Source organism: Antedon bifida, chromosome 8 (genome assembly GCF_963402885.1).
Source record: "Antedon bifida chromosome 8, ecAntBifi1.1, whole genome shotgun sequence".
Classification (NCBI taxonomy): domain Eukaryota; kingdom Metazoa; phylum Echinodermata; class Crinoidea; order Comatulida; family Antedonidae; genus Antedon; species Antedon bifida.
In genome coordinates this window covers 23,039,683-23,067,072 of record NC_136233.1, presented here as the reverse complement: position 1 = coordinate 23,067,072, position 27,390 = coordinate 23,039,683, and the positions used below count along the sequence as shown (strand labels likewise).

Here is a 27,390-nt window from a genome sequence, read left to right as displayed (position 1 = left end):
TCTGTTTTTTTTATTTCATTTCTATGGCGCTTTAAACAAAGCAGAGGTCTTTAGGAGTAAGAAAAAATTAAAAATGAAGGCATTCTTGTAGTATTTAATCTTATAATCTGATTTAATTTCTTCAATTTTTAAATAAAGTTGTCTTACATTAATGAATGGTAAGATATATGTTAGACCTTAGTCTAATATTTTTTCCAAAAAGTTACACATTTTGTAGTTTAGTTTAAGTATATTTTATTGTTTCTTCATCAGGTTACTATTGTCCAGCTGATCCAGTAGTAGGAACTCCAGGTATGGAATACATTTGTCCAAGAGGTTATTATTGTCCAGAAGGAACACTTGGACCACAGGACAACGGCTGTCCAGGGGGAAATTATTACAACGGTCTTGGTGCTGTTAAGGAAACTGACTGCATAACTTGCCCAGCTGGCTACTACTGTCCCGAAGGTAAGAAATAGTTCTGGATGTCAGTGACAGTCACAGCTGCTACTGTTGATGGTAGTCTGAATAAGAGGGATAGTGTATATGAGAAGCATTGGTGACAGGTGTTATGTGGCAATGTGTTAAGCTCTGTATACACTATCAAACTAGTTTGACAAAGAAAAAGTGTGATGTGCCCAAATATGGTAATGATATGACATCATCATGTCCATATATGGGCACATCACATTTTTTTGTCACATAAAGTTTGGTAGTGTAGACAGAGCTTTAGGTTGCCTAAGGATAAATGATGCTGTACATGGAATTAGTGAATTAGCAAAGTTTAATATTTCTTGATTCCTTTGACAGGAAGTGCAGAAGGCTTGCTTTGTCACAAAGGCTACTATTGTCCAGCTGGAACCGAGAATGACCAAGACAATCCCTGCCCTGGTGGCTCTTTCACAGAGGAAGAAGGTGCCACATCTCAAGATTTCTGCAAAGATTGTCCAGCAGGATATTATTGTACAAGTGGAACCGATACCCCAATGCCATGTCTACAGGGCACATACAACCCTAGCATTGGCCAGAATGCTCTTACTAATTGCCGTAATTGCACTGCTGGGTCTGCATGTACCAGGACTGGTTTAGTGGAACCAGACTCTGTTTGTGAACCTGGGTAAGTAAAGAAAAAATGAAATTTCAAAAAGTATTTTTTAAATATTATTCTTAATTGTCGTGTAAAAATACAATTTTAATTACTGAATTTGCCATGATTGTTTCTATTGCTGTAGTAATTTGTAAATATTTTATGTATTTTCATATTTTTCAAAAAATATTTTATTGAAAAAATAGAATGTGACCACTTTGTATAACTTTTTAGGTATTAACTAAATATTATAGATAAAAGAAATTATTGTTAATTATTTTGTATCTCTACAGGTACTATTGCCCTGAAGGACTTGATGATCCATTTACTTATCCCTGCCCTGCTGGGACATATACAGACTACTACAACCTCACAGCTTCTTTTCAATGTGATCCATGCCCTGTACAGTTTGCCTGTCCAATCGGTATGTGTAAAGCTCTGTCTACACTATAAAAAAATGTGCCCATGATGATGTCATATCACTACCATATTTGGGTATATCACCACTATATTTGGGCACCGAAAGAAAGCAACAAATAATAATTTGTTTGTGAAACTATATTACAATTTTCTAATTTGACATAGTTACTAGTTGTGCCCAACTAAGAATTTTTTTAAATTTAAGTTTACAGTACACCTTTTATATTACTTATTATAAAAATCATATTTTCTTCAAATATACACAATGCCCTATTATTTTGTAGACTCAATTAAATATTCTTAATTTTTGTAAACATTTTGGCATTTTAATATTGAAGCTAAATTGTTCTTGTTTTCTTGGTTGATACTTACCTATTTCATTACTTTCTTTTTTTTAAATTTTATTCAATAATAAAAAAAAACATAACAAAAACTAATGAATAAATTGTCACTGTGTAATCTCTTTTAATTTAGGAACTGGTGGAGTGAACCAGGCACCAGAAAAATGTGCTCCAGGTTACTATTGTTCATTGTCCACTCAACATCGCACACAGCATCCCTGCCCAGCTGGTTCCTATTCTAACAAGACCAATCTAGGTGCAGTCTCGGAATGCTACGAATGTCCAAGAGGCTACTACTGTATAGAAGCATCTACAGAGCCAGTACTGGAATGTATCACTGGTCACTATTGTCCAGCAGGTCAGTCAATGCATGAGTAGATGGTGTAGTATTGTAACTGGGTTTGTGGATGACAAGGGTTGATATTTTTTATACAGAAACAATATATTTGCTAGACAACTAGATTTATAGACTACATAGACAGAGGATAAAATATGGATTCATACATACATGTTGAGAATAGGTATCCTGTTACTGACTAATAATAATAATAGATAATAATAGTGTAATTATATCAGCCTCCTGTCAACCAGCATATGCATTAAACTCTCTGCAACATTACAAGGAGCACACATGAAGAAGAAATAACTATAATGCATTATCAGAGCACACCAGCAAAGTTTGTGTCTATATGTTTGACTTCTTGCTGTTGGATATGTTTGAAATAGAATAACCAATTTGAAAATGAGTATAAATAAATGTTATTTGTTGATGGAAGCAGTAGATGTAGTTATGTATGTATCTTAAAATGACTGACGTACATGCTCTATGTCTTACCAGCCATGACACCTTTCATAATAAATTAGAAACACTTTAAACCAACTTTGTATTTTATCGAAAACAGGAACACAATACAGCACACAATATCCATGTGCAGCTGGGTCATACTCAAACGAAGTTGGAAACACCAGATGGGAACAGTGCGTAACATGCACAAAAGGAAGTTACTGTCTGGAAGGGGCCTCCCTTCCCACAGCATGCCCATCGGGCACGTACCGAGATGAACTGAATGGTGAAGAACTGAATGATTGTACCACGTGCACTGCAGGACACTACTGCCCTGGAACTGGTAACACTGAACCCATTGAATGCGAAAAAGCATCGTACTCGGTGAGATTTTTGAAAGAGAATTAAAGATGTATTGTCCCCCAAAAACATGAAAAATGAAGATTAATTAAATCAGACTTTGAATAGGTTATTTTGTAGTTTCCATAAAGTTAATCACTTCCGAAGAAAAAAAAATGATGTTTTCACTTATAAAATAACATAATAAATGGTTAAATTCAACCAAAAATCCATTGGCTGGCAGCCAATTTGACCATTTTTTGCTTTAAATTCCAATTTTTTCAGGTAAATAATTTTTTTTTCGATCCAATTTTTTGACGAAGTTAATAACTATTATGTGACATTAAACTGGCATATTCAAAAAAAAAAAAATTAAAAAATGTTTTTCAGGGGGACAATACATCTTTAAAGTCAAGTATTTCAAAACAATCGCTTACATATAAAAGTAAAAAAAAGTAGTTTAATTAATCGCTTACATATAATATTGATAGTCTATGAGAAATAGATATATAAAAAATGTCATTTTACCTGTCAAAGGGGAGATCTTGTGCCCTATAATGCTACCCTCTGGATCCACCCCTGTTTTTAATAGTGCAAAAACATTTTTAGAAATAGCACTAGTTTCATGGAGTCTGTTTTGAGAAACTTAACTTTTAAATAAAATAGATGATTTTGTTATATTCTCTGTATACAGGACACTGGTGCACCAGAATGTAGTGACTGTGAAGCAGGCTACTATTGTGACAGCAAAACAACGACCAGAGACAACATGTACGCTAATAAAATCTGTCCTGCCGGAATGTTTTGCGATTATAATCATACATCTGCACCAAACTTGGAGAATGATGCCTGCCCTGTAGGCTACTACTGTCTCAGTGGTGATTTAGTAAGTTGCATCTTTTTTTTCTTTTTTTTAGTGGAAGAAATAACAATCTAACTTACAATGAGTATTACAATTTAAATTAAAATTATTTTTACTATTATAATATCCATTACTGTATTAATAAAATATTTTGTTTCTTTTAATGAACACATTGTAAGAAATGACATTTACAAAATGATTATTTGGATTTTTTTAGGATCCATTTCCAAGACCATGTCCAAATGGAACTTACAGTGATGTGGAAGGTCTTGTGGAAGAATTTGACTGTCAGGACTGCCCAGCGGGCAAGTGGTGCTCTCCCCCTGGTCTATCAGAACCTGTAAGTTGAAATTATTTCTTATAATAGATCCAAGAAATTGGATTAGCTATATTTAAGCTGAATTTTAAACAGCAAATGTTATGGCAGCTGTCAAAATGTTTCAAATTTTTATTTAATTTTTTAGGCTGGAGATTGCCCTGGAGGTCATTACTGTCCAGTAGGTACAGCTGATCCCTATGAAAATCCATGTCCAGTGGGCTTTTATCTAAATGCTAGTGCAGGTGAAGACTCAAGTGGATGTACCATTTGTATCTCGGGCTACTACTGCAGTAGTAAAGGCCTGGCTTGGCCTATTGATTGTCCTCAGGTAAGGGTGTCTTGATTGGCCCAAGTGCAAAAGTGTGTGTTTGACCATTTCAAGTTGGTTGTGTGTTAGTTGATTCATTGTAATTGTGTAAAGTTTTGTGTGAGTCCCTTACAAATTGAATTAGTGATCTAATCATTGGTACAATAGAAAATAGCCAGTAGCTAATATTATTTTTTGTAGGGTTATTTCGGAAGATCATAAAAGAATAGCCAGTACTGTAATATTTATAAGTAATGATATTAAATCTAATGTGTTCTTTTTGTAGGGTTATTTCTGTGTATCCGGAAGTACATTTCCTCAGGAATGTCCTGCTGGTACATATGGCAATACTACTAACTTGAGACGTAGTGATGACTGCTCTCCCTGCCCTGGTGGATACTACTGTGATGGTTTTGGAAATACTGAACCAACAGATCTTTGTGACCCAGGTTTTTACTGCCGTGAGAAAGCTTACACATCGGTAAGATGGACAGAGATTATGTTTAATGTCATGTAATTTCTAACGATCTAAAACGCTTTGTTTAAGAGATCACAAGTATTTCCATGGTTTGCTCTGGTTTCACAGTTTTAGATTGATTCTATCATAACTGTTTATACAGTAAAGTATCTTCAATGGAATTACAGTACTCTTTTTTGTTTATCTTAACCATAATATTTATTCTTTTAGGCTCCACCAGATGGTTTGACTGGTGGTTTATGTCCAGCGGGAGGCTACTGTCCAGCAGGATCTGCTTGGCCAGCTAACTGTCCTTATGGTACCTACAGTAATTCATCAGGTTCTAAAACACCTGATGACTGTATTGATTGTGATCCAGGGTAATTATTTTTTAGTTATGTTTTGATGTTAGAAATGTTTTATAACATTTTATACACATCGACCTTCAAGATATAGGGCAATTCACTGTGTTTTTCTTCTCAAGAGGAGGGATGATATGGTTATGATATTGTTCGCTATCCTTAGGTGATATTGAGCTAATCTTTACATACATACATGTGAGAATACTTTTAAAATACTTCCAATTAATTCTTGTGTTGGACCCGAACCCTCCAGATCACTAGCCTTCTGTACATCAGAGTAAGGAAAACATTTGACCAATTAACTACGTAGTAATTCATTTTCATTATCATCATGTTTTATAGTATGTGAGTTGAAAACATGCTTTCTATGAATCTTATGTAGATATTACTGTGCTGGTGATAATAATCCGGAACCAACTGGTCCATGCAAGGCAGGCTATTACTGTACAGGAGGTGCAGGAACAGCCATTCAGTTCAGCACACCTATAGGACATTACAGCTTGTCAGGAGCCTACAAACCAGAACCGTGCCCTAGAGGAGAATATCAAACGGTATGTATTCTTTTAAGGTTTGCATGGCGAATAAGCACTAGTAGAGTCAGGTTTGTGATATGACATGTGTTTACATAAAGGAAGTAAAGTAATTGTTATTGTTATTCTACAATGTTCTGTAGTGAGTGTAGTTAAACAGTTAAATAGGTTCGAAATAATACAGAAAATCATGGTCCGTCCTATTTTTGTCTTCTTCTCAAGTTAATACTGTATGAAACTTTGATATGTTTTGAATCTAAGATAGACCTGGTACTGGGATAGAGCCAAGGTCCAACCCTACAGCCCTGACATTGAAAAACAATTATGTAAATTACTAAGCACCACTATTTTTTTCATTTTAGGCTGCCAATTCAGAAGAATGTTTGACTTGCCTGCAAGGATACTACTGCAATGGCACTGGTACCTCTGAGCAGATCATCTGTGATATTGGACATTATTGTCCACCAGAGAGCGTCCTGCCAACTCCATGCCCGCTGGTAAGTGGAAAATATATATATGATTATTCTATACTTGGTTATATTATTTTTAAAAAAATCTGCTACTGATGCAGGATTTTATCTTGACTTGTGTGATTTTAACCACCAAGCTAAGGTGCTAATAATATTGTGTTAATATGTTTCTTATGCAATTCCACTCATAAATTTCAACATAAATTGTTTCTCAGGGTACATTCCGTGAAATTACTGGTGGTCAAGACTTGGATGCTTGTGATTATTGTACTCCTGGCAAGTTTTGTGGATCAACAGGTCTGAGTGCAGTCAGTGGTGATTGTGCTGCAGGTCATTACTGTATCCTTGGAGCTAACACTTCTCATCCATTGGTCAGTTTTTTAAATAATTAATATTCTTTTTAAACAAGAAACTAGTAAAGTCTTAATTAATTAATGTAGATTTATATACATTTTCTTATTTTCTATACTGTGTAACTTGCTTTTTAAAATTTAATACATTTATACAATATTATATTTATACAGGAAAATGCAACTGATGCCGGTGGTCTTTGCCCTGAGGGTTACTACTGTCCTGCAGGTACAGCTGACCCATTCCATTACCCATGTGAGAACGGTACTTACAGCAACCGCACTGGCTTAGAGGAACTTGAAGATTGTACAGATTGTCCTCCTGGTGAGGTGTGTAATGGTGAAGCACTCTACGGACCAAATGGCATTTGTGCTTCAGGTATACTCACAATTTATTGACCATTTATAACTAATGATGGTAAAACAATGTTTAGTTTTGTCTCTAGATATGTATCTTGAATAGTCTTTAATAAATTGTATATTTCTTTCAGGCTACTTCTGCTTAGGCAAAGCAAAGTCACAGTACCCAACAGATGGTTCAACAGGTGACATATGCCCTATTGGTTTCTATTGTCCAGAAGGTTCACCCGCACCAAAGAGATGTGAAGGAGGGTACTTTACCAACATTACAGGTCAAAGTTCATGCTTTGATTGTCCAGAGAGTGAGTTATTTTATTTTTATTTAGATTCATTATGCAAACAATAACATTACATTCATTGTAAGTTGTTACTGCGGTATATAGCATATTCAGCACTTAGATCTTGTTTGTAATATATTTTTGTTATTGTCTTTTATGGTTATCACAAAAATTTAAATAAATAATAAAAAAGGTAATATTGTTTTTAGTTATGTTTTTTACTGAATGATAATGTACATAAATCTATGTAGGGAGATATTGTCCAGATGGAGAAAGACTTCTTGAATGTCCTCGTGGTCATTACTGCCCAGTCAACACTGGAGGAAACGAATCAATACCATGTCCACAAGGAACCTACAATCCTGCTTTGGGAATGGCACGAGAAGATGAGTGTCTTCCATGCGATGGGGGTCATTACTGTCAAGGCATTGGCATTGTAGAATTTGATGGTAGTTCTGGTGATGATTTTGGTGTCTGTGAGCCTAGGTACTATTGTCTCCAAGGTTAGTCTTATATTTATTATTATATAACACCTAAATAAATTCCTGTCATTTGATTGGACGATTGTGGGTCACATGGCGTGCAATAGTACGCACTATTAAACGATCGTTTAATAGTACTTTTTTAAACATTTTGTGTACGAAAAAAAAAAACGTTTCGCGGATGAAAAAAAATTTAGAATACAAAAATTACATTGAAATACAACAGCGCCACCTGTCGTCCTGCCTCTGTTTGTAAACACCACCGCGAGATATGCAAAAGCAGCAGATTTTTGTGTACGATTTGGAGATAAATATGTACTAATTTCATTCAAAAAGGCATTTAAATTAGCTTTAGATCGTTTTTAGGATTTTGATTACTTAATGGGGACATCCCTACAAGACGTGGAATCGTTGGAAAAACCATAATTAGTCAAGATAAGTTCCAATTGTCTGTCGAAGTTTTGCCTTTCAGCCAATCTAGTACTACTACACCAGGTCTAGCCTAGCTAGGCCTGTTAGTATTAGGCTAGGCCTAGCCTAGGCGTTTTAGCCTTGCTAAGCATAGGATTATTTGGTTGTTTGTTGACATAATTAACACTAAAGTAGGTGTGTTTATAAAATCCATATAAATATAACATTAACATTTAATATTATAATATTACTGTTTTAATCAATCTGAATGAAATGTAGGCCTCTTGGCTAGGGCTACCTTATATTTGATTCAAATGACAGGAATCTATTTAGATGTTATATAAAACAAATAATGAATGTTTAATATTCGTGTAATGGTACAAATAATGGCATTTGGTGAATGATGAAAGGTTACATCAACTCGGCGTTGCCTCGTTGATATAACCTTTCATCATTCACCTCATGCCATTATTTGTACCATTACACTCATAAACATTCATTATTTGTATATTAATATATGTAATAAAACCTGCCTTATATTTAATGTCTTTCACCCTCATGAGTAAGTCTCATGGTATTTAAAATTTGTAAAAAATTTTTATTTAATATTTATTTCAACAAAGTAAACATTGTTGAATTTACAAAAGTTGAATTTGTTGGTTTGTTTTTGTTTCAGGTGTTAATGTGAGTAACCCTGAAGAAGGAACATACAGCGGTGAAGGAGGTCCATGTCCTCAGGGTTTTTATTGCCCAGAAGAGACAACCTACCCCAAATCTTGTCCCAACGGTACATACTCAGATCTGCTTAGACTTCAAGATGAGAGTGAATGTGAAAGCTGTGATCCTGGTTACTACTGTGGAACTGTAAACCTCACCCAGCCACAAGGTCAATGTGATTCTGGTTTCTTCTGCACAAGTGGAGCAATCTATCCAAATCCTACAGGTAAGAATGTATAGCTGCTGTGGAATGAGCGCCATTTGGTGACAGCTCAAAATGAAGGAACTTTAGTGGAGATGGTTGTATTGCGTAAAGCTCATTAGAAAAAAACCCCATAATTAAAGAATGTTACTCTCCGATAGAGGGCATTGAGATGGAGTGACCTCTATCTGACCTCGTTAATGAGAAAAGACTTTGTGTTAAGGTGGAGGAGATGTTGGTCCAATAAACCTGTATTTATTAACTATTGTACATGTCAAGTCTCTATTTTAATAACTGCCATCCATTACACAAATATTAATTCTATATTAGTTATACTAAACGAATCATTTAATCAAGTAATACTACATACTAGATAATTATCTTTTATCATATTTTAACATAGGAGGAGACTCAACTGGTGGACCATGTCCTATTAAACATTATTGCCCTAATGGTACCGCAGTGCCATTAGGTTGTCCGGTTGGAACTTACAATAACTTAGAGCAACAATCAGAATGCTTTAGTTGTCCTGCTGGTTACTACTGTCCAGAATCTATTAGTGACTTCAGCTTATATAGATGCCCTGCTGGATATTATTGTCCTAATGGTAAGTCAAATATACTCCTCAAAAATGTCACTGTAAAAGCTATGTGAGACACTAAATGGACCTACAAAGCTGAAATGGACGTATACCATTATTTTGCATTCACTAATTTGAATTATAACTAGTATACCTTTTTATCTTAGCTTGCTTATGTTCGGCACTAGCTACATGAAAGATGAATTACACTGAACCATTAAATGCAATAGTGAATTTTAATACAAGTTGATTTATTTAATTTATTTTTAATTAGGAACAACACATATGTATGAGTACCCTTGTCCAAAGGGATACTATCGTGAAGATGACTTTGGAATGAGCTTAAGCGACTGCACTCCATGTGACCCAGGAAAGTATTGTGGGACAGAAGGGAACACAACATATACAGACGACTGTGACCCAGGTACGCCAATTTATTCAAATTAATTTCTCTAATTAAGAGGTTACTAACTCTCTTTTCTTTTTTTGTTGATCATTCCATATACATATATATGCTTCTTAACGTTATTTTTTTAAACATAAAATGAATATTTTTTTAATATACCTCCTTCTTAAAATTATTATCTGAAATATAAAATAAATAATGCAAGTCCAATTCTACAGTATAAAGTCATGCTATAAGTCACTGGTGATATATAAGAGTTGAGTCTATTATATCCACCATCGTATGGTTAAATTTTTGAATCTTTTCTTAGGCTATTTTTGCATCCGAGCTGCGTACACTGCTACACCTGATGACTGGGGTAACTACACTGATGGAGATTGTCTTTGCCCTGCAAATATTACTGGTGGAAGGTGTCAACCAGGCTACTATTGTCCACGAGGCTCAAGTGAGCCCCAGGAATGTACGGAGGGTGATTATTGTGAAACACATGGTAAGTTATTTTTTAAATCTTTTTCTTGCATTCAATCTTCATTCCTGTCTGATATAAATTTATTTGTTTATATAACTTTGTTTTACAAGGGTAGCTCTAACAGCTGTACTAGAAGAGGGTATCTTAAAAACAATACAAAAATATACAGACGACATTCAAACATAAAGATACAAGAGGATTCATAAAGTTAAAATATAAATGTATTTTGCCATTATTTCAATTATTCTATTGCTTTATATTTTTTCTTTAGGCTTATCTGATGTTACTGCACCTTGCAAAGAGGGCCATTACTGCATCAGCAAAGCAAGCAGGATTGACCCAGAAGATGGTATAACTGGAGATGTCTGCCCTCCTGGCAGATATTGCAACGCTGGAACTGGTGCTAATCCTCCAAAGTGCCCTCGAGGGAAATACTCTAGTGCGAGTGGTCTGACAGACATCGACCAATGTTCAAATTGTACAGCTGGGTTTTATTGTGAAGATGAGGGATTAACTACCGTTACTGATCCTTGTGATCCAGGCTACTACTGTCCAACAGGACAACAATCAAGTAATCCATTCCATTGTGAGACAGGGTATTATTGTCCAGAAGGAAGTCCTGATCAAGTTCCATGTCAATCTGGAAGTTACCAAGATGAGATTGCTCAATCAACTTGCAAGATATGTCTCTCAGGTAATTGGAAAGAAAGGAGTTGTTTATAATGTTTGCTGTATGTTGCTTGAAAAAGAAAACGAAAAATAGATTGTAGTGGCAATGTTTTGGTGGATGACATACTTGCTTACTGATCACAGGGTCTTTGGCTCAAATCATGTCATAATTCCAGGTTTATAAAGCACAAGTTCCCCATCCTTCAATTGGCTATAGTCATGTATTAGCTGGTGAATGAACATTAGAATAAAAAATTGTGTCTAATGTGGTAGGCCTATTTTTAACTTTTTTTTATTATTGCAATATCATGTTTATTATTCCGTTTATTGTAATATACCTAGTTAATAATGCATCCTGTAATTGAAGGTCTGTAAAATGTACACATCAAATGTTATTATAATTGTGATTGTAGGTTATTACTGTGATGTGGCTGATGCTCCTATTGATGACTACACCATGTATCCGTGCCCTCAAGGCTACTACTGCCCCAACGGCACAGAGTTTAATACTCAGTTTAGCTGCCCTAATGGCACATATGGTTCACAACAACAACTAGAGGATGATGGTGAATGCACAGAGTGCCCTCCTGGAAAGTACTGCTTTGGTACTGGTAATACTGATACCACAGGTAAGGTTCCTGCTCTTAAATTTACATTTTTTCTTAAGCCTCATCTACACTATCAAACTATATGTGACAAAAAAATGTGATGTGCCCATATCTGGACATGATGATGTCATATTACCAACATATTTGGGCATATCACTACCATATTTTGGCACATCACACTTTTTGTTACTAGTTTGATAGTGTAGATAGAGCTTTATGGTCAACGTAGCACCGCTACCTAACACCCAGACTTGGTTTCCCATCTTTCAATTAACAAGTCATACGCTGTTGTTGGATGTAGATTAGAAAAAGTAAGAAAAGATGTAGAAAAGTCATGATATTGTTTATTGTTGATGGCAATTTAAAAATAATTTAATAATTTAATTTTCATATATTTTCTTCAAACATGTTAGATGATTGTGAAGCTGGTTTCTGGTGTAAGGGTCGTGCGTCCACTTCTGTTCCAACTGATGGCGTGACTGGTCAAGAATGTCCAGAAGGAAAATTCTGTGTTGCGGGAACTCCAGCCCCAGAAAACTGTCCTGTAGGAACATGGTCTGACAGTGTAGGTCTACAAAATGTATCTTTATGTCAGGCATGTACTGAAGGCTACTATTGTAATGGAACTGGATTGACTAGCCCATCAGGACCCTGTGATCCTGGGTAGGTATTTTTTATTATTTATTATTATTTTTTCTTATACGCATCGAAAAGCGAGAAACTAGCCAATTACAGGATAGATAAACTATTTTATAATTTTCTTTATCATGGATGTTAAGTTAATGTACATGTATACATTTCTACATCACAGTTTTCTCTTTCCTCTGCTGACTAATGTGATTTCTGTAGGTTGACTTTTTTACACCATGATTTTTTATTTCATTGAAATGTACCATGAGTATCTCCTTTTGGATGAAAACTGGCCCCTATATAAGATTTCCATATTATTATTAGATTAGATTCCTGAAATGTGTTGTCACTCTACTGGAATTATTGTTTGTAAAAAATGTTATTCTATATTGGTTTATAGATTTTATTGTGTGTCTAATGCCGTATCAGCAACACCAAATGATACAGTTACTGGTGGACCTTGTACAAAGGGTCATTATTGTCCTGGTGCTACGCCAAGCCCGATTCCTTGTGAGGCTGGAACATTCATGACGGAGACGCACGCTGATGAGTGTAATATCTGCTATGCTGGATTCTACTGTGTGACTGGTTATGAACCTGAAAGATGCCCTGCTGGTAAGTTGCAAGAACAACATATTTTAGTATCAATAATGAACTAGATCTATGCTAATCACATGACATCTTCTAAGTAGGCCTACACTAATTTGTGATTGGCTAATTGATTGTCTTAGTACTATTCAATACGGCCAGTACTGTATGTCAATTTTTTTCAAATAAAATTGAATTAAAAGATCCACAATGCATTATCCCTCCAAACTCTTTATTGTTTTGTAATGATTATTAAACAAACAGCGAATAATTTTTAATATTGTTGTATATTTCAGGATTCTACTGTCCAGCTGGAACTGGATATGACTGGCAGCCATGCCCCACAGGAACATTCAGTACAAACGATGGCTTATCCAATGAAACACAATGCACACAATGCAGTGCTGGTAAATATTGTGCAGAAACAAATGCCACCATGGTAACAGGAAAATGTGACCCTGGGTATTACTGCGTGGAAGGGTCAGATACACCTACACCAGAGGTCAACTTTAAAGGTCAGTTAATGTTATATTCATGTGTAAAAAAAGTTATTTTGTCAAATCTTGATTGTACATTTTATTTATTTAAAAAAAAATTTGTTTAAGTTTAATAAATATTATAAAAAGTAATTAACATTTTTAAAACAATTTTTAATTTGACCTTATGTAGGAACTGCTGGTTTATGTTATGAGGGTCATTATTGTCCAATTGCCACTTCTACACCTTCTCCATGTCCAAGAGGAACATTTAGCAATATCACCAAGCTAACAAATGATGTAAGTAACATAATTTATATAAAACATGATTACCTTGTTGTTTTGTTTTTCAAAGAATCTCACTAATTTGTATTCATGTACTGTAAATGTATATAAATCCAAAGGCAAATTACTGAAAAAAAATGACATTGCTGTGGGTATCAGTGGCTGGATCTCAAGGGAGATACAAAATAAAATAAGCAAAAAGCTAAATCAAAACTATAAAGTAAAACCGCCAGAAAAATTATCAGCTTTTGGGCAACACTAACCCCAAATTGAGAATAGCAGACAAGCGCTGCCTGAGTGGACTGGATTAAAAGAAATAAAAACAAATGAGGCACAGGCTGGTAAATAGAGGGTGGAGAGAGTAAGAGTAGAAAACAATGAAGATAGTTTGGTGGATATAAACAATTTCTTTCTTTTCAGTCTGAATGTACAGACTGCCTGTATGGCCAGTATTGTGAAACTGAAGGTTTGGTGTACCCAACTGGAGATTGCTACGCTGGCTTTTACTGTCTTCGTGGAGCTAAAGATCCCAACAATCCAATAGTTGATGAAACCAGTGGTCCTTGCCCTGTGGGTTACTACTGTCCCAATGGCACATCATACCCATTGGCCTGTCTACCAGGAACTTACAATCCATCAATTGGCCAATCAGAATGCTTGGAATGTGAACCAGGGTAAAATATAATTTTGGTGTTTTTTTTTTGGTAATAGTACTGGTTGACCTATTCTGCATTAAAGTTATAAACCCGTGCTTTATCTATACTAAAACAATGCTTCCATTCCAGATATTGGTGTCCAGAGAATTCAACTGACTACCAGGATACACCATGTCCAACTGGCCACTACTGTCCAGCAGGAACACCATCCAATGACCAGTACCCATGTCCAAAAGGCTACTATAATGATTACGAAGGTCAACAGACTCTGGATGATTGTAAACCATGTCCACCTGGTATGCTAATTAGTTTGTAGCTAAGTGTAGAACAAATAAATTATTGGTTGATTGTATGACCATCTACCTTATTTATAATTCTTATTCATTCATTACTCTACTAGTCATTAGGATACTAGTGATTTTACTGTAATATTTTTGTTCACAGGTAAATTCTGTGAAACATCTGGCCTTTCCAGTGACAGTGGATCATGTGATGCTGGTTGGTACTGCGTCAGAGGCGCATGGTCAAGAACACCAATTGATCTTGGAGACAGTAACTCAACATCTAGCTGTTTCTGTGCTTCTAATTCCACTGGTGGTCAGTGCATGCCTGGACAGTTTTGTCCAGAAGGATCATCAGAGCCAACGCCATGTACCAGAGGTACGGACTATTTTTGTCTTAACTCATATGCTCATTTATCAAGGAAAAGTACAATGAAGAACAAAATTTAAAGATTTTAAAAATAAACATATCAGTCCTCTGTTCTCAGTGATAATTTAAATATAAATTCGTTGTGTATGTTCTCCTAATAAGGACTTGTTAATTTCTCCTAGGTTACTATTGTGATGCATTTGGCCTTGCAAATGAGACTGGTGAATGTGACCCTGGATATTACTGCACCCTAGGGGCATCTGTATCAGACCCTGTCGATAATGTAACTGGCAATGAGTGCCCTGAAGGACATTATTGCCCCAGAGGTACCTATGACCCAATACAGTGCCCTGCTGGTTACTTCTCAAACACAACTCGTAATGATGAAATTGGCGATTGTCTTGACTGTTTACCAGGTGAGTTTTATATTTTTTAAATTCTAAAATGAATATAATGGATATATTATAACAATTGAAAAAGAATCTTAACATTTCATCAACAAGGTTTTCAATGAATAAAACAATTGAAGAAGAAACATTTGTCCATTCACATTTGTTAACCCACCAAGAGTAGCCAGATTACAATAGTTTAATTTATGATATAAAAAACTTTATTTATTATGACCTAATAAATTAATCATAATCTGTTATGAAACCTACTGTACCTAATTTATACTTATAGGCTACTACTGTGAAGGCAGTGGACTGACCAAACCAACAGCAATATGTGATGCAGGCTACTATTGTCCAGGTGGACAGAATACAAGCCGACCTGCTGAGTACACATGTTCACCTGGTCATTATTGTCCAGAAGGTAGCCCTCAAGAAAGAACATGCGAGCCTGGGCTCTACCAAGATGAATGGGGACAGGTGTGTCTTGTGCTCTCAATGCTTACTTCAACACCATATTTATTAGTTTGTTTATTATTTATTTATACTGGGTGATCTCTTCAGTCAAAGACTGGTCCCCCATAGGGCCCAGTTATGGTCAGTGGCTGTGATGTGCTAGTACACCTAAGTATATCCCAACTCGTCCTGAAACATGTATGAGATTTTCTTAACGTTTATTTTTTTCTGCACAAAAATGTATCGCAACACCAGTGTTTACTATTAGTATTACTATTATACCTAATATCTATTATTTGCGTTTGTTTACAGGAAGAGTGTAAGATATGCCCAGCAGGCTACTACTGTGATAGCACACTTCAAAATGATACGTTTTGCTCACATGGTGTCCAGAACCCCCAGCCTTGTCCAGAGGGCTACTACTGTCCAAATGGAACCAAGTTTGACCAAGAGTTTGGATGTCCTCTCGGTACATACTCAGATGATATCAAGTTGAAGGACTTCACAGAATGCACACAGTGTACAGGAGGAATGTATTGTGATGAGTTAGGATTGCCTGCTCCAAAAGGACAGTGTTTAGCTGGGTAACTATTTTACAATATTTTTTAAGTGTAATCATTTTCCGAATGATTGTAATCAGTATGGTACAGTACAATCAACTTACATTCAAATATATTCACGAATGGAGAAAGAAGTCTATCTGATGATGACTATAGAGTGAACATGAGAAATGATTGTATTATAAATATTTATGATTATATAACCAAAACCTTGATTCTTACATGTTCTTTATAGATTTTATTGTAAGCTTGGCTCAAGTTCACCAACACCAGAGGATGGTGTGACGGGTGACATTTGTCCAGAGGGCGATTTCTGTCCAATGGGTTCAAATAAGACATACCTGTGTCCACCTGGAACCTATAATCCAACTACAGGTAGATAAAATTTGTTTTTGATATAATGTGAAAATGTCTTGGTAGAAAAATTTGTTCGGTTATGAAAATTATTCTTGCTGTGTATAGACTGGTTTGAAACTGCAAATTATCAACTTTAAACTAATAATTTATTCACATAGGTCTTGAATCGGTTGACCAGTGCCTTGGTTGTGAAGCTGGTCAGTTTTGTCCAGAGTATGGAATGAACATGACAGCAGGGGACTGTGATGAAGGGTTCTATTGTAGTGGAAATGCCTCATCTCCTGCTCCAACAGATGGTCAGACTGGTAAATACATTTTTAATTATTTGTTAACTTTATACTGTATACAGTGGTATATAGTGAGCATGGTAAACGGTGATGGTGTTCTATAGTCTTTCAACACTTAAGGACCCTCCATTAAAAAAAGAGTTATATCCAAGCCTGAATTCATTCCAATAAATGTTGTGTTTACTGCCACCTTGATACAAAGAAAAAGAAGAAAACTGAGAAATGATTTGTACTATTCTATTTAGGTGATGAGTGTCCAATCGGCCACTACTGTCCTTCTGGATCACCTATTCCGTTACCATGTGATCCCGGTACATACACGGATACTACCACCAATCACGAGTGCTTACCATGTACTCCTGGTCATTATTGTATCACAGGGTCAAACCCTGAGGTAAGTCTTTATTTTGCAGACAATTACATGTATGGTTATTATAGTAACAATAAAAATGAATTACTTTATATATAAACTAATAAGACTACACAAACATGATATTAATTTGAATTTGTTACCTAGGATTGTCCAGCAGGCTTCTATTGTCCCGAAGGCACTGGACATGTCTGGGAGGCCTGTCCACCAGGCACCTTCAGCAGTATGACAGGCCTAGCCAATGTTACTCAGTGTACACAATGTCTGCCAGGCTACTTCTGTGATAGCTTCAATGCTACAGTCACCTCTGGTTTCTGTGATCCAGGCTTTTATTGCCTTTTGGGATCAGATAGCCAGCAACCAGGAGATTCATCAACTGGGGATGCTGGGGTGTGCCCTGCAGGATATTACTGTGGATTTGGTAAGATTTGTATTGACCTTTATCATTACCATCATCCATCCAATACCCATGTAAATAATTTGCATTCTCAGCATACATACACAAACAAAGCTGATTGTATTGTAATAAAACAATGGTTTGTTAATGTACTCTCTCACTTTCAAACGTCTTTGCAATTTTTCAAGTTATGTTTTAAAAATTTCTTTCAGGTACTGGTGAACCTGACCCGTGTCCTGCGTCTACCTTCAGCAATGTGACAGGAATTACTGCTGAACAGTACTGTCAAGACTGTCTTGAAGGTGAGACTTTTAAGCCTTTTTATCATCAAACTCAATGAATAAAATTGTACAGTAGTGGTATTACTTTTCATTTTGTGAGATTCCTTATACTATAACACTTATCACTAATATTCCATTTCAGGCATGTATTGTGATACACCTGGCCTAGCATACCCCAAAGGATTATGTGAAGAAGGTTTCTACTGTCAGCTTGGTTCCAACAGCTCTAACCCTAGCACAGTGACCAGTGCAGGAGGGCCTTGTCCTCCTGGTACATATTGTATGAGTGGGTCCAGTGAGCCTACAGACTGTTTGCCTGGGTATTACAATCCAGTTTATATGCAAAGTGACTGCTTGAATTGCCCAGAAGGCTCATACTGTGATGATGGATGCATTACTCCTGACATTTGTCCTAAAGGTATGAATACCATTGTTAGTGTATTAAAACAAATTATCATATATATTTTTCATTTAGGGTACTACTACTACTAGAGGTACAGTGGTACATATATTTCTTTTATTCAAAAAACACATTTCTAGTAACTAAATACATTTTATGTCTATGTCTACAGGTCACTTCTGTCCCAATAACACTGGCTTTGCTACTCAGTTTCCATGTAACAATGGTACATTCAACAACCGCACTGGTGGAAGCAGTGTTGACAGCTGTCAACTATGTATAGCAGGACATTACTGTCCATATAAGGGAATGATTGAACCAGAAGGCTTATGTGATGAGGGCTGGTACTGCACCTTGGGAGCATGGAAAGCTAGGCCAACAACATTAGGAAACGATACAGGTAACATTTTGCATAACATTGAATTAATCAAATGAAAATTATCTATGTACAAATTAGAAAGTCTTTCAAAGAATACACTTATTATTTGGTGGTCTATTCAATTATTTTCATGTTAGACCTTGGATGCCATTGTCCAGCTGAAAGCACTGGAGGTAGATGCTTAGCTGGTACTTACTGTCCTGCAGGATCTGACCAGCCCATATCATGCGACCCAGGCTATTACTGTCAATTTGATGAACTGGCTAATGTATCAGGCCCTTGCCAAGCAGGGTTCTACTGCAGTGGAAGTACTATCCCGCCAAACCCTGTCAATGACACAACTGGTGACATCTGCCCTCAGGGATACTACTGTCCCGAGAGGAGTTCCGGTCCAGAGGCTTGCTCTCCAGGAACATACAGTAACACTTTTGAAAACCATAACATCACTGATTGTATCCCATGCACTGCTGGTAAATACTGCACTAGTTGGGGGCGAGTTGAACCCAACGATTACTGTGATGAAGGCTGGTTCTGTCCTGAAGGGTCAACAGCTGCTCAACCACCTGGGAATGAATGCTTAGCTGGACATCAGTGTCCAGTCGGTAGCCCTGATCAAAGTGCTTGTCTGTCTGGTTCATATCAACCTTTTACTGGGCAAGGAGAATGCTATGATTGTCCTGCTGGTTAGTATGAAATTGATTTGTGTTGCATCTGAGAAATACATCCAAATGTCTTTTTAAAGGTACTTCCATCATCCATAAAAAACTATAAATAAATTTCAAATGATTTCTATTTGTTTTAAGGTTCCTATTGTGATCAAAATGAGGCAATTAAAGAACTTCAGAGTGGAATGCTCGCAGAGACCCATGGAGTAGTTACACCGAAAGATTGCCCTGCTGGTGAGTGCAGTAGCAAGTATTGTAGAAATCAAAGGATTTTCACAAATACAATCAATTTTAAAGTTATAGCTCTAACTGACAGCTGTGAAATGACCAAGAGATTAGTTTTTGGATTAAAATTGTAAATTATTTTGCAGGTTTTTACTGTCCTAATGGAACTGAAACCGCTCGTCAATACCCATGTCCAATTGGCACTTACAGTAACACCACCAACTTGGAAAACATCACAGAATGTAGAGCCTGCCCTCAAGGTAATGTTTGCTTTTTAAATTTTTCAGCAGTTTAAATTAAACTAAAAGAACAATAGGCCTATGCAATGCAGAGTATCCAACAAGCACCAGCTTCTTTTGCTACTATTGTACATTGTAATTGTGAATGAATAAGTAAGTTTTGAGTAGTGGTTAACATTAACATTAAGACATTTTTTTTTCTTTAAGGATTTTACTGTGAAGCTGAGAACATCACCACACCTACAGAACAATGTTCACCGGGTTACTACTGTGTGCTAGGGGCCAATACCCCAACACCAGAACCAACAGATGAAACAGGAGGACCCTGTCCACAAGGAACATACTGCGAATCTGGGTCATCATGGCCTAGCCCATGTCCCAAAGGAACATTTGGAAGGTCTGACAAGCTAGGCTCTGAAGGCAATTGTACAGAATGCTACCCAGGACAGTTCTGTATGGAGACTAGTTTAACAGCTCCTAATGGGTCATGTTTACCAGGTAAAGAACATTTTTCTGAAATTCAGATTCAAATCACACTCGTTCTGAACTTGTTTATTACAGATAACTTTGTGTAATTTATTGCAATGTATGTGGTATGTCACTCTAAAAAAACAAAACAAAATATTTGTATACTTAAAAGTAGCATTAATCTAACTGTATGTCAATGGCTACAAGATGTTTTGTATACGGTTACTTGAATCAGGACCATTTATATAAACATTCTTCTGCTGTTAAATATAACAATATTACAAAATCACCTTTTTAGGCTTAGAATATTTTATGCACTTGAGTACTTTAATACTTTCTCACAATATGCATAATATATTATTCTAGGTTTTTATTGTACCATACGTGCAATTGACCCAAATCCTCACAACGAATCATATGGTGCGGTATGTCCAGTTGGTCATTATTGTCCAGAGGCTAGTCCTTATCCAACAGCCTGTCTGGCCGGTACGTATCAACCCAATGAGATGATGACCAATGAATCAGCTTGTTTTGACTGTACACCTGGCAAATACTGTAACAACAGTGGCTTAGAAATGGAATCAGGTTTGTATACTAGTTATTAGGGAGCTTTCAATGTGCAACAACTTTGGAACTATTAAAGTCATGTTAATTCATTTTGCTGATACAGTGACATTACAATATGCTTTATCACAGAATTTTTCTACACAGTTTTGTATGACAGCCAACACAAAATTCTTATGTCCATGTTTTCGAAATCGAAAACTCTTTGCTCTCTCTGGAGTTGCATACTAATATGCCAATGTTGTCCATCATTGTGTAGTTTAAATTTCTGTAAACTACTAGTATTAGCCATGTCCAGTATCATTATTTATTTGTGTATTGATATATATATAAATACATTTTTTATATATCATTTTATTATAATGATGTTTTTACTTTATTAAACATATAATTCTTTATAGGTTTGTGCTATGAAGGCTTCTATTGTACATTAGGAGCAAGCAACCCAACCCCACAAGACAATATAACAGGCAACATCTGTCCTAAAGGCCATTACTGTGAGCTAGGCTCTCCCGCACCAGAACCTTGTCCTAACGGAACTTTTATGAACCACACGATGGGAGAACAATGCTATGATTGCCCAGCAGGTACGTGGATGAAACAGAATTGTTCAGTACATTTTTGTCTCTTTTTTCGTGATTTTAAGTATTCTGAAACTATTAGTACTTAAACCTACTGGCTTATGAGATCTCTGGTTTGCAGTTTAAATTTTATAAATGTATGATGGATTGTAGTATCAGCATGACTATACTTTGAAAAATTCATTTTTGTTACAGGCTATTATTGTGTTAACCGTGACCGTGCTGACCCATGCCCACCAGGCTACTACTGCCCTCCCAAGACTGGTGCCGACCTTCGTATGTGTCCAAGCGGAACTTACAACCCACGTGAAGGTATCTACGAAGAAGATCAGTGCTTGGAATGTGATCCAGGCAGTTACTGTCGTGAGCCAGGGCAGGCAAATGTGACTGGAAACTGCAGTGCTGGTTACTATTGTGAATGGGGTAAGCTGTTTACTTTTTACATTTTCAGCATAGGTAACATCCCGACGAGACACAATCTTTAAAGGTACCCATAGTTATGGCTCCTGATAAATAAATTAAAGATACAGTACACATTTTTCATTCCTTGTCTATTTCTGATTATTTGTTGAATGTATTACACAGGTACGACTACGACCCTAGTGTAAAATATTGTTTATGTTACTAAGAATTTTGACAACTTGATTTTATATGTATAAGTACCTGTATGTCTATACAGCCACTCCAATACTATTTATAAATTTAAATTTATTTAATTGCAGGTGTTGATGTAGACAAGCCTACTGGTAATCATACAGGTGTGGGTGGTATATGTCCACCGGGCCACTACTGTCCCGAGGGAAGTGCTGTTCCTCTTGGATGTCCAGCAGGTCACTATACTGACATTGAGAATCAACCATTGTGTACATCTTGTCCAGCCGGTTACTACTGTTTACAAAATTCAACATCATTTTCTGAAAATGTCTGCCCTGCCGGTAAGTGTTTATACTATAGGGCACAGTAAACGTTGATTTATTCATTCGTTTATTCAATATTCTCCACACATAAAAAACATAATAATAATTATAAATAATTATATTAACAAGTTTGATAATAATTAAAAACATAGTATGTGTAGAAGCAAGCCATAAGTTTGATTTTATGCCTAGGCTCCCAGAAATAAGTGAAGTACAGTAAAAAAAAAAGTTGGGCAGAAAAATAATTTATATGGTAAGACACTTTACACCCAGCATATTATGTCAGAGAATGATAACATGTAAATCTATATCTAAAATAGTATAATCTTGTGTAATTGACAATCTGTATAAGTTTACAAATCTCAATGCAAGTACCTTCTATTCTTTCTCAGGATATTACTGCCCACTGGAAACAACACACCCATATGAATACCCCTGTCCTAAAGGTTCATTTAACCCAGTCAACAACAGTGATGAAATTGAAGATTGTCTGGCCTGCCTACCTGGAATGTACTGCCAATGTAAGTACAGTACTTACTTATTTACTTACTTGGTTACTTAGGTAGATAGTCCCTGTGAGAAAAGGCCCACTTTTCTTTGAAGGATTCCACAGATTTTACTGAAATATATCTTCGAAATGTATTTGAAATTAATACTGTATGGTTATAAATCTTTTAATGATAATTTATTGGTTTTATTACTCACTAGTTGATGGACAAGATGCACCATCTGGTAACTGTTCTGCTGGTTGGTATTGTACAGGAGGCTCATACCAAGAGATGCCACTAACAACAGCTAATGCTACTGATTTGTCCGAGTGTACATGCCCATTGCTTAACTACACAGGTAGGTTGACTGAGCTCCTTATGTGTAATAATAATAATAATAATTACTAAGCATCTTTTTTTATAATTTACATATTTAGTGTTAAATTTTAATAATAGTAATAATTTTGCCTTATCCTTTTCAAAATATTTATTGTCTTATAATATGTTAATATTTTAGGTGGAAAGTGCTGGCCAGGTACATATTGCCCGAGTGGCAGCCCATACCCAGTTTCATGTGATGAAGGTTATTATTGCAAAGAGTATGGAAGGCCAGAACCAAATGATCAATGCGATGCTGGTATGTATATTTGTTTCATTCATATATTCTCTGGCTTGCCATATTCAGAACAATGTCATCTTCTTATGCAAAGAATGTACTTAATCTGAAAATACATGTTTAACTCTACAGGTTATTATTGTGATGGTGGAGCATCTGAACCTGACCCAGTTGACCGTGTCTGCCCTGAAGGTACCTATTGCGAGGTGGGCTCTGCTACCCCGACCCATTGTCCCAGTGGTACATTTGCAAACACCTCAGGTAACATACAACCAGAGGACTGCCTTTCATGTACTCCAGGCAAATTCTGCTCAGGTCCAGGGAACGTCATCCCAGATAATGATTGTGACCCAGGCTACTACTGCCCTGGTGGTCAGTCATCCGCATCACCTGCAGAATACAACTGCACAATTGGTCACTTCTGTGATGGTGGGAATGACCAGCCTGAACCATGTGAACCAGGATATTATCAGGATGAAATTGGGACTGCAGTTTGCAAGGAATGCCCTGCTGGATAGTAAGTCAATTATTACACAATATTAAATTTAATTACATTAAGGTCTCAATTATAATATAATTATTATATTAACTAAGCCTATATCATATTATTAGACAAAGAGTTAGGTTCAAGCTTGGTTTCCACTAGGATGCAAAACAAGGATGTAAGCGCAACGCAAATTTTACATATCACAAGCTATATATTGATTTATCTGTCACTTGTCATTCGTCAACTTCCTTGCGTTCCGCTTACATCTTTGTGTTGCATTGTAGTGGGAACCAAGCTTCAGAAACAATGTTGGGGAGTTTTTAACAAAATAACAACTTCTTTACCTTATAGCTACTGTGATCCTGTAGAAGCAGCAGCCTACTACGGTGTTGTAAGCCATGGTGTAGTCACACCATCTGACTGCCCCGTGGGCTACTACTGTCCCAATGGCACAGAATCTAAGCATCAGTATCCTTGCTTAGAAGGCTACTACAGCAATTCCACTAACCTGCATAACCATGGACAATGCCTGCCTTGCCCTGGTGGAAAGTATTGTGATGGAAAAGGTAACATAACATTGTTGTTACAGTTGATATGATATTGAAACACAGATAATAGTACCATACTGTTTACAAATACAAGATGTTACAATGTATTATGCTGTGACTCATCACTACAATTATACTCTTCACAATTGTGACAGCAACCTTTTTGCACTTTGTGTCTTAAATTTTGCAGACTTAATTCCATGTCTACTGCTACAATTGTCCAAATGTTTTAAATTTTGTCAATTTTTTGTTTGATATCAGGCTTAACAGTTTATGCTGATGAATGCGATGCAGGGTTTGTGTGTGTATCGGCATCTAACAGCTCACGACCAACAGACGGCGTAACTGGTTACGAGTGCCGGCCAGGTTACTACTGTCCTAAAGGATCTGATCAAGGTACAAAGTGTCCAGTTGGAACATTTAGTAATAACTATGGATTGGAGAATGTAACAGAGTGTGAAGACTGTACACCAGGAAGCCATTGCCAGACTGAAGGTAACCCTAATCATTTTTACTTTAATGAAATGCTTTGTTATGGAAAGAAACTTATTGGTGACTTCTAGTTATTTATGTGTTAAGGCCAATTTACAGATGAGCGTTAACAGTGTATAATTTATATTATTCCTTATAACTATTCACACACAATGCACAACAACCGATGACCAGTTTCTGCTCAGGATAGATACAAAATCTATGTGTGGGACAAGCTACTTCTGTGGTGGGCTCTTGGGTGGTATGCTAAATAAATACTGTATTTCATAAAAAACTTTATATGAATTATTATACACTATTACCACAAAATGTTTTCTATTATTTGTAGGTTTGACTGAGCCAACAGGAGAATGCTACCCTGGCTTTTATTGTACACTGGGAGCTATAAACCCCAACCCAAATGCACAAGTGTATGGCGATGTCTGCCCGACAGGAAGTTACTGTCCAAACGGAACCTATGACCCATTCCTATGTCCTGTTGGTTCTTACAACCCATCGACCGGTCGTGATGACCCTGATGATTGCTTACCATGTGAGGGCGGTAAATATTGTGACACCCAAGGACAATCAAATTACACAGGTACAATAAACACTTTTTAACCATTTACTGGAAAAATTATATCAGTCATTTTTTTTTACATATATGCCATTGTAAAATGATGTTTATTTTCATTTGCAGTTAGAAAAAGTGTGTTTATTTCAAAATCTATAAATAAATGTTTAGTTTGTATTATGTAGTATTTCTATTAATTTGAATGATATTTCTGCTTTTACCCTGTTTTAAAAGATGAGTGTGACCCAGGCTTCTTCTGTATAGCAGGAGCTGACAATAGCTCACCCACTGATGGCACCACCGGTGATGAGTGCCCACCTGGACACTATTGTATCCTAGGTAGCAGTGCAGCAGCCCCATGTGATGACGGGTTCTACATGAACCACACTCGTGCTAGTGCTTGTGACATTTGCCCTGTCCGCCATTACTGCGTCGACTCATGCGTAACACCGACTCTATGTCCAGAGGGTAACTTCTGCCCCTCTGGTACAGGATTTGTCAACGAGTCGTGTCCAATTGGAACTTATGGACCTGTAACAGGCTTGGCTGATTCGTCAGAATGTACAGAGTGCGACCCAGGAATGTTTTGTAGTGATACAGGACGTACTGTTGTCTCTGGCCCTTGTTCACCTGGCTACTATTGTCTAATTGGAGTTAACACACCTGCTCCTGACAACAACAATACCGGAATTGGAGGTAATTTTAAGGAAGTTCTAACAAATCTTTTAGTTATTTTAATATCTCTATTAAAGTCAATGACTAAAAGTTTGTTAGTAAATATTAAGAACTATCTTTATTATTTTCTAGGCCCCTGCCCTGAGGGTACATACTGTCCTGGAGCAACACCAGAGCCTATTGGATGCCCTAATGGTACCTTTAATGACCTGGTACGTCAAGCTGAATGCCAAGCTTGTCAGGCTGGCTACTACTGTATTGCTAACTCAACAACCTACATCAACACACCTTGTTGGAAGGGTTGGTATTTGATTTATTATTTTCATTACTTGGCTTATAGTAAGACTATCTTTCACTTAGCAAAACATTGTTGTATATAATTTTTTTATTACTACAGAATATATATCTATTGAAATAACTTAAAGATTAAAAATGATAATTTAATTGTACTCTTTCAATATTTTTGTTTGATATTTTAGGTTACTACTGTCCCCAAGGTACAGGCTACCCTACACAGTATGCATGCCCTGCTGGTACTTTCAACAACAGGACCCATGCAGATGACATCTTTGATTGTCTGCCCTGTCCAGGTGAGTGTGAAGGCACACCTCTGTTCTCAATATATAATTGTAATAATGACTGGAAGTCAGATTTTGTACAGGTTATTATGATATATTTAATTCAGTATGACATTTGAAAGAAATACATAATTTCTTTTTGTCACCAGCTGGCGAATATTGCGAAGGTGATGGTCTTCCTGAACCGAGTGGTGACTGTGCACCAGGATGGTACTGTTCTGGTGGTTCTTATAGCAGTAAACCAACACCATATGTTAACGACACCAATGAGTACTCTGCTACTGAATGTCCTATCTACTCAAGAAATGAAACTGGAGGAATTTGTACCCCAGGTAAGTATTAG

At 36.5% G+C, this 27,390-nt stretch overlaps 1 protein-coding gene across 1 annotated transcript in view; it reads left to right on the top strand.

The window, feature by feature from the left end:
* LOC144850167 (uncharacterized) overlaps positions 1–27,390 on the top strand; it is a 72,508-nt gene that overhangs the window by 16,429 nt on the left and 28,689 nt on the right. The window contains 58 exon segments of the mRNA XM_078707390.1: positions 253–447; positions 790–1,096; positions 1,360–1,490; positions 1,961–2,185; positions 2,730–2,995; positions 3,645–3,836; positions 4,030–4,152; positions 4,277–4,459; positions 4,725–4,919; positions 5,127–5,275; positions 5,640–5,808; positions 6,150–6,284; positions 6,473–6,628; positions 6,782–6,986; positions 7,099–7,269; positions 7,497–7,748; positions 8,815–9,081; positions 9,461–9,664; positions 9,912–10,061; positions 10,354–10,533; positions 10,784–11,206; positions 11,595–11,810; positions 12,203–12,452; positions 12,820–13,034; positions 13,304–13,522; positions 13,677–13,783; positions 14,189–14,442; positions 14,554–14,720; positions 14,869–15,084; positions 15,258–15,491; positions 15,757–15,944; positions 16,233–16,504; positions 16,716–16,855; positions 16,996–17,142; positions 17,370–17,518; positions 17,642–17,915; positions 18,104–18,193; positions 18,315–18,590; positions 18,745–18,972; positions 19,089–19,634; positions 19,755–19,850; positions 19,988–20,101; positions 20,288–20,578; positions 20,915–21,133; positions 21,514–21,699; positions 21,889–22,116; positions 22,416–22,628; positions 23,003–23,131; positions 23,319–23,456; positions 23,616–23,735; positions 23,847–24,231; positions 24,553–24,767; positions 25,011–25,244; positions 25,570–25,821; positions 26,029–26,490; positions 26,602–26,769; positions 26,949–27,059; positions 27,197–27,379. Coding sequence (XP_078563516.1) covers positions 253–447; positions 790–1,096; positions 1,360–1,490; positions 1,961–2,185; positions 2,730–2,995; positions 3,645–3,836; positions 4,030–4,152; positions 4,277–4,459; positions 4,725–4,919; positions 5,127–5,275; positions 5,640–5,808; positions 6,150–6,284; positions 6,473–6,628; positions 6,782–6,986; positions 7,099–7,269; positions 7,497–7,748; positions 8,815–9,081; positions 9,461–9,664; positions 9,912–10,061; positions 10,354–10,533; positions 10,784–11,206; positions 11,595–11,810; positions 12,203–12,452; positions 12,820–13,034; positions 13,304–13,522; positions 13,677–13,783; positions 14,189–14,442; positions 14,554–14,720; positions 14,869–15,084; positions 15,258–15,491; positions 15,757–15,944; positions 16,233–16,504; positions 16,716–16,855; positions 16,996–17,142; positions 17,370–17,518; positions 17,642–17,915; positions 18,104–18,193; positions 18,315–18,590; positions 18,745–18,972; positions 19,089–19,634; positions 19,755–19,850; positions 19,988–20,101; positions 20,288–20,578; positions 20,915–21,133; positions 21,514–21,699; positions 21,889–22,116; positions 22,416–22,628; positions 23,003–23,131; positions 23,319–23,456; positions 23,616–23,735; positions 23,847–24,231; positions 24,553–24,767; positions 25,011–25,244; positions 25,570–25,821; positions 26,029–26,490; positions 26,602–26,769; positions 26,949–27,059; positions 27,197–27,379 — 12,210 coding nt within the window.